This window comes from Mytilus galloprovincialis, chromosome 1 (assembly GCF_965363235.1).
Source record: "Mytilus galloprovincialis chromosome 1, xbMytGall1.hap1.1, whole genome shotgun sequence".
Lineage (NCBI taxonomy): Eukaryota > Metazoa > Mollusca > Bivalvia > Mytilida > Mytilidae > Mytilus > Mytilus galloprovincialis.
In genome coordinates this window covers 110,523,367-110,531,881 of record NC_134838.1, presented here as the reverse complement: position 1 = coordinate 110,531,881, position 8,515 = coordinate 110,523,367, and the positions used below count along the sequence as shown (strand labels likewise).

At 33.2% G+C, this 8,515-nt stretch overlaps 1 protein-coding gene across 1 annotated transcript; it reads left to right on the top strand.

Annotated features, from left to right (window-relative positions):
* Positions 1-5,344: 5,344 nt before the first annotated feature.
* LOC143051196 (M-phase inducer phosphatase-like) lies at positions 5,345-6,424 on the top strand. The gene has a single exon (XM_076224182.1). It carries the CDS (start codon positions 5,430-5,432, stop codon positions 6,297-6,299), a length of 870 nt encoding a protein of 289 aa, XP_076080297.1. The 5' UTR covers positions 5,345-5,429; the 3' UTR covers positions 6,300-6,424.
* Positions 6,425-8,515: the final 2,091 nt, after the last annotated feature.

Here is an 8,515-nt window from a genome sequence, read left to right as displayed (position 1 = left end):
ATAGTGAGCAGCGGTCGTTACAGACGAACGTTCATCTAATCTGCCCCAGTCAATGGGATAACTTAAGGTCGTCAATCAATGGCCACAGCTACACTGTTTTGAATATGATTCTAGTTATTACAAAACGACAAAAGGCAGATTGCTTCTCTACATTTCAATGACATAAAAAATGTAAACAAACACGATTTTTTTTAACAAATTCGACTAGATAAACTACTTTTATCAGAATAAGGGCATTGTATTTGAATTAATTAAACGGTTCTCATAGTTATTTTGTATAAATATAATCTGAAACTTAAAGAACTATTTACACACAATTGATTTTTTGGATCGTGAAAGATCACGTACCGCATTTTTGAAGATCGTGAAAAGGATCGTGAAAGATCTGATGCTACGAAGACGTTCAAATTATGCTTCAATTATATGACAATTGATATTTGTTATTGGTATTGAGAAAGGCTAGATAGGTCAATATCCTCAATAGGTTTAAGCATTTCAAAGTATTAATATTTTCAGAAAATGAAAAGAAAAAGAAATAACAACTACGGCAATAAGAAAAGACAATGGGTGACAATACGACGAAAAAAACAATCCAGTGAAGTTGAACCAATGGAAGAGATTGAAGATGCAGATAACGTTACAGAAGCAACGAATATTGTGAAGATGATGTAGAAATTAATGAGATAGTTAAGTTATAACCAATTGTTAGCAAAGAAATAGCAAGGTTTGGATTCCTACAGTATCTTTTAATGTTGTTCAATCTAATAGCAAATAAGAAATTCGACTTTTCAAATATTTGCTTTTTATTGTTTTGTGACATTTTAAGGTTTTGGAGTACACCCACAACAATATTAATGCGGTATCCGTTTAAAGAAACCAAGCAGTTCTGGTACATTGGTAAAATTCTATTTCATGGACGTTTTCAAAGGTTTATGACTGGATATAAAAACACTGGCCAATCATGTCATACAAGCAAAGGATTTTATGATCCCGACAACGCTCTCATCAATTTTGCCGTTCCCAGCCATATTCATATTGAGACTTTTAACACAGATCTGAATCTACCTGATATTAAAGGACCCGGTAAATTTGATTTCATGGTAAAGAAAGTTGTTTCAACGAATCCATCCAATTATTTTGCACTAACATTTGATGGGAAGAAATTGGCACCAGGTTTGACAACTGATTCTGGTGACGTCGATTTACTTGGATACGAAGAAATACCACAGAAAATTAAACAGGATCAATTTCAAACCATGTATAAACAGATAATGGATTTATATGATCGTCTTAAACATTTCGAATACTCATTTCTAAACAAGAGTGAATCTATTACAAGCTTAATATATGTATCTTTCAATCTCAGTCTTGCGACTTAAGATATGCGCCAACTTCAGATGTCACTGTAGAACGTAGTGCAGTCGCCAAAAAAGTAAATTTTATATTATCCATCAATGTATGTATATTGTATACTGCAAGTTGTTACACCCGGCACTTGAAACTTTTTTTTAAACATGGATCTCAAAGAGGAGCTAAAATGAACTGCTAAGTAAGTAAGTAAGTAAGTAAGTAATGACTTTATTCAAAGAGGGTGACTGAATTAGCTTTCGCTAATCTACCTTGAGGTCCCCACAAAGAACAAACAGTACAAATATTACAGAGCTTACAGTTTCTAACATATTATGTAAATGCACGATTCATACTAACTATAAACTGTCTGTAGAACAAGAGAAAAATAAAGTCATATATATATACCATACAAATCATTAGAATATTTGAGTAAGTTGTTCCATATCATCGGTTTCTCGAGATATAAGCGGGGTAACAGGAATTTTTTATTTGTACAAGTACAAATAGTTATCAAAGGTACCAGGATTATAATTTATTACGCCAGACGCACTTTTCGTCTACATAAGACTCATCAGTGACGCTCATATCAAAATATTTATTAAGCCAAACAAGTAAATAGTTGAAGAGCATGGAGGATCCAAAATTCCCAAAAGTTGTACCAAATACGACTAAGGTAATCCTTAGTTTTTCGAAAAATTCAAAGTTTTGTAAACAGGAAATTTGTATCAAATGACCACATTATTGATATTCATGTCAACACCGAAGTGTTGACTACTAGGCTGGTGATACCCTGGGGACGAAACGTCCACCAGCAATGGCATCGAACCAGTGGTGTAAATAGTTATCAAAGGTACTAGGATTATAATTTAGTACGCCAGACGCGCAAATGTATTAAAATTATTATTTGGGCATTTGTGAACATGTTGTTTGTAAAATAGATGGATGATTGATTGTAGGATGAAGCTTTTTATTGTCATGTGAAGTACTCACTTATCACGAGTTATAGGATATCCACATTTTGTATATTGGATCCTATAAACTACATGTTCGTCAGACAGGATTCACCTGACCCTGAATTTGCCTCATTTCATGGATGAAGATTCATTTTAGTGGTCAAGTCCGTATCGAGGATTCGTTAAGCTTTAGGATAACTGTCTGTTGTTATGATTGTAAGGTGTACATTTTCGACTTGTGCAAGGTTTCAACTAACATTGAACTCAATATCATGCATCATTCGGCAATGTTTTATGTTTTATGTTTGTTTTATTTTGGTTGGCCTTTTGAATATATACCTGAATGCTATAGCGACAAGGTGTTTCGTGTATGGTGTACATGTATGTCTGCATGTTTCATATATGACCATGACGACTTCAATTGTGTTTGATTTATTGAATGATAGAAAGATGTCTATGTCTGGCTGTCAGTCAAAGTTCATATACTTTTGACCTTGTGTTTCGAATTAATTGGCCAAGCATAACTTTTACATCTGTCAGTTTCTAAGGCACTGTAAGCATCGGAACACATTTATTTGGTGTACGGGATATTTGTAGAGATCTGTATGGCATGGTTCATCTGACCTTGACCTTGTTTATGACAATCTTAAGCGCATTTGACACTTCTAGTAAAACTCTTGATATTATAGACGTTCAACAAATATAATATCATAAGTAAAGCAAGTTCAACAAATATACTATCATAAGTAGAGCAAACAAGACATTACAGCATTTGCGCTTTTGTATTCTATAGTATGTACTATATAACTAAATCAATCCTTATCTGCGTTGTTTATAAAGAACTTAAAACGTATGTTGCACAAAATGTTGGTTATCGTTCAATCCAAAATTACACATGAAATGTGCTGTTTTTGTTATGATTTTTTGTTTGATGGATAACATTTTGGTTTAAACGTTGCATATCCATATTATTGGCTAACTAGAGTCGGTCTGCCTGAAGTGCACTAGACCGATTCACAGAGCTGAATCTTTCTCACGTATTCAGTAGACACGTTATTAGTTGTTGCTTTTTTAACTTTCGAGGTAAAGTGTTGAATAGAAAAAAAGATAATAGCTTTTATGTTCATACTTATCAAAATAGTCACAGACTTCTACCACTTGCAGATTTATCAAATGGTAAAAGAAATACTGATTTCTGATTACTAGTATTAAGTCTGGTCACGCATTTTCTTTCACGATCGAAATAATACGTTGCCTGATCTTTCACGATAAAGTTTGATGGAAATTCAACAAATTCAAGGTTTTCATAAACAAATTAACGCTTTTAATGGAAGAACAAACTTTAATTTTACTGTACTATCAGATACACCAAAGATTAAAGTTCAAATATATCATGATATTCTGAAATATGACCATTAGAGGTACAAAAAGTGTGTTATTTGTAATTAATTTCAAAGACACGCTTTGCGCCTTTTGTGTTTTTCAAAAAGTACTTCATATTTTCTTTATATTCTTTCACAGTTATGTTGAGGAAGTTAAACCATTTTGACAGACATATTTTTTTGTTCGGATTTGATCCGCGTTTTGAAAATTAAGCAATTTTTTTCAAAGATTCTGAACATTAGATGTCTTTCACGATCCGTTACAAGAACATTCACGATCGTCTCTCAATACTTGACCGCCGTTAGATATTCTTTCAAGGTTATTTCTCTCGATAAACCGAATGACACCCGTGAGTCATGTGTGACATGAAAGTCGGTTTTATGACGGAAGCAATATTCGGACACCTTAATTTTCGTTTTTCTCCCAAAATAACCCAAACTGAATAGTCATAAGAATGGATGACAAATGCGACTATGGAAGGTACATATAGGACACAGAGGCATGATGATTAATTTTTTGTGGGAGGAAGAGAAGCGACACACAAAATGAGGTCTTCTCGTTTAATAGTATAGATAGAAGATGACGCTAATACAACAAACAAATGTCAAATCACAAGATCAAGTATCACAAGCACATGGCACCAATATAGAACTCATAACTCCCAAATCACAAGGAGATCAATCATTACAAGCATACAGCGCTAATAAAACCAAAAAAAAAATCCGTTTACTATAGATTAAGTTTTACAGTCATATGTCGGTAACAAAACTAAAAGCCTTCAGTTAACAAGATTAAGCATTACAAGCATATCGCGCAAATAGAACCAAAAGTTTTCAAATCACAGAGAGATCAAGCATTACAAGCATATGCATCTGATTTTATATCAAACAATTGTAATAGACAATACACAAGAAAAGAAAAACAACTGAAAACCATGAAATATAAATTGAGTTAATAATACATGTAGTCACGTAAACCAGATATGTTTCGTGTTTATATGTATATATATGTGATGTGAACTAGTTTTCATATATTAAGAAAATGTACAAGTGATGTATCTCTCAATACTAGTTTATGTCCCCGAGGTGGCAATCGGAGATATGGCTCCTATCTCTATGTTTCAACGTTGATCATTTCGGCATCACAAATCCTTTCTAAACAACCGTCCCGTGCTGATTTAAATTATTTGTGAAGTTATGGTATTTGTATTTTGCATGAATGGTTAGTACTGATAAAACATAATTATAGTTAAAATAAAAAAAAAAAAAAAATCAAGACAAGTTACATTATAAATAATGTCAGTATCATAAATATATTCTTCTCGAATTTCACTGAACAATAAAATTTAATATATTTTTAAATAAGAAAAAGACAAATTAAGCAAACTATCTAATTTAACATCCTGTTTGAAGTTAATCAGGTGAATTTATCTCACTGAATTAAACAACAGATTTCGGTAGATAATTAACTATTTTGACAGTCAATTATTACATGGTATTCATCACCCGCGAAAAGTTGACGAATCAATCACGTTTGAAAAGGTAAAGTGACAAAGCAATCATTGTCCAAGCGGCATCATAATGGCTCAAGGTGAACATTAATGGATAATTTGAGTAATGAGATGAGCAGGACTCCTTCATCAGAGAGAAAATTACTTAATGCCAGTCAAAAGTTTTGGTATATATCTTGCATGCTTTCAATGTGCATCATAAACTTTACAAACCTATTTAAATATTGATAAAAATGATTTCCCGACGACTATTCCAGAATTCTGATGATGTTGACTCTATGCAATCAGCAATTGTTACCCTGAATTTTGATTCAACACCAGAGAAAGAAAGCAGAAGTATACTGTCATTCATCACACCAAATATCAAAAGAAACATATTTCCTCAGCCTGATCAAGATTGCAGTGTTTGTTTGGATGATCATGTCAACACCACATTGAAGAAGTCAGCCAAAAGAAAACTGGACAACGATGACATTTCTGTACCAAAACGACGCAAACACAATGTCGATGTGAAGACAGTTGTAAATATTCTCACAGAAAACGAAAATTTGATTGCAGACGGCAGTAGAACATACAGTTTACCAACAGTACAGGGAAAGCATCAAGATTTAAAGAGCATCTCACCAGAGACTCTCGCAGACGTCGTTGAAGGTCATTATGATGACACCATAGATAGCTTCCAGATAATCGACTGTAGGTACCCATACGAATTTGAAGGTGGTCATGTCAGAGGGGCGGAAAACATGTATTTACACGAAACAATTTTAACGCTGCTACAGAAGCCAACTACAGAAAAACAAGTTCTAATCTTTCACTGTGAGTTCTCATCAGAAAGAGGTCCAAAAATGTTAAGATTCCTCAGAAGCAAGGACAGGGAACTAAACAAAGAAAACTATCCTGCATTAAATTTTCCAGAAGTTTATCTTCTTGATGGTGGATACAAGGCTTTTTTCGGCGAAATTCCTGAGCTATGTGACCCGATCAGTTACCGACCAATGCTTCATTCTGACCATTCAACAGATTTACGCCACTTTCGAGCAAAATCTAAATCATGGACAGCAGGAGAAAAAAGACGATATGCAAGAAAATCAATGAGATTTTAAAACAAAACTTTTAGTCAAATATCTAGTGCTACAATTATTATGTGATAAAATACAAGTGCTTAAATTTTATTATCTATTTATTCAATTGTTTATTGAAATAATGTTATTTGTGGTTTATCTATTATTATTTATGACATATTAAAGCTTATAAAAACTAGCTTGTTTCATGTTTTATTCAGCCAATCGTGCGAGGGCTACATATAGCAAGTCTGCAATTCTGCAATAATCTATTCGGGGATATCTTAAAACAATTAAAAGAGGACAGGCGACAAGTGAAACATATTCACTTGTAGTTATCTTCGAAACAAGATATGTAATATAAGGGGACAACCAAATCGTTATTGTTTTAGTTTAGTATTTTGATGAGAGGACTTTTTTACCATTAACGATTCCTCCATGGTTCAACATTGATCCTGGTAATGATATATTATCTATCAATTAGAAATCATGATGGGAAACACAAGCGCCTGGAATTTCGTATCGAGGACTTTAACAGTATATTAAAATTCTTTGCATATGCAGTTGTTTTTGAAGTGTGAACTTATTAGTAATGGAACGTTTATATTTGCATAATAAACTTTTTTATCGTAATTATAATTTAGTTTCAGATTCAACCCCAACTTCCAATTGCAAGATGAAAGTCAAGCTTATGGAGCAAACTGAACGGTTTCAGTGGTTACCTTTAGGCTGCCTATAATGAGGAAGATCGATTGATTGATTGGATGTCCAGCCGCAAATACATGATGTTCAGGACAGTAATATGTAAATAATTATATTTTAAATAAAATGTATCCTTGATAATTATGACTCCATGCCGTGGTGAAATTACAACACATACCACCTTTGGTCAAAATTCGGTTTGATCCAGCAGTAATCTACCCCACGAACTCGCGCAGTGGGGTAAACGCGGTTTACATAGACGTCAAATTGTTATCTTGATTTATTTTCATTCTTCATTTAAAGCCACTACATGTGAATGAAGTCTGCCCTTTTCAAATAAATGAACAAGTCGACGACAGACGGAGAACAATTGGTTCTCCAGGAATGTCAGCTGTGAGTTGAAAATAAGTCCACCAAACCAAGGAGGTTAATATAACCTCCTTGACCAAACGTAACAGATATGTTGATCATGAATCTTTGAAGCATCTTGTTCTTTTATCGACAATAAAACCGTGTACCAACAAAGGACTTCTTGCAACATTTATATAAAACACATAATTTGAGTTATTCATCTAATAAAAGTGCTTAAAACTACTTATCAAGGGGTTCATACATTGTATTATCAAGGGGTTCATACATTGTATCGGTTTATCTGCTCAATTTTTTATCTGATTTTAAGTAATTTTACTAAAACTGACATCATTATACTGAACATTAAAACTCGACTTTAATTTCTTATAAGAGCATCATATACTGTACAGAAACATGTCTATTGTTGAGATGGTATCTAGTCGGATCTCTCATGGCAATTTCCGGGCTATTTATGTCGCAGGATTGCTGTCTTATTTGCATATTATAATCCATATGTACTTTTATTTATGTGTAAATTATATAAAATTAAAGACAATTACCTTGGACTGAGAGGTGACTTAGACAAGTTTCTACCATATCTATTATCATTAATCTATCACAATTTATAAAAGTGACATTATCACAAGTATGATAGACCTTTCTCAGAGAATGCTAAAGCAGAAACATGTCTCTACTTACCGAAACCTCATAAAAAATACATTGACCTATTGCAGAGTATGTAAAAGTGATCTCATCACAAATTTCATTGACCCAATACAGAGTATGTAATATTGACATAATCCAAATATAACTGACCTATTACATAATGTAATAGTGACCTCATCACATATTCACAAAGTGAACTAACACTATACTATAGAGTATGTCTTTAGTGACCTCATCACACATTTCATTGACATATCAAAGAGTATGTTTGTATGACTTTGTCACACATTTCATTGACCTATCAAAGAGTATGTTTTAGTGACCTTGTAACACATTTCATTGACCTATCGAAGAGTATGTATGAATGACCTTGCAACACATTTCATTGACCTATCAAAGAGTATGTATGAATAACCTTGTAACACATTTCATTGACCTATCAAAGAGTTGGTTTTAGTGACCCTGTCACAAATTTCACTGACCTATCACACATTATGTTAAAGTGACCACATCAGAAAGTTAATTGACCTATCACAGAG

Coding starts and splice junctions, on each gene's coding strand:
- LOC143051196 (XM_076224182.1), top strand. CDS start 5,430: ATGATTTCCCGACGACTATTCCAGAATTCTGATGATGTTGACTCTATG.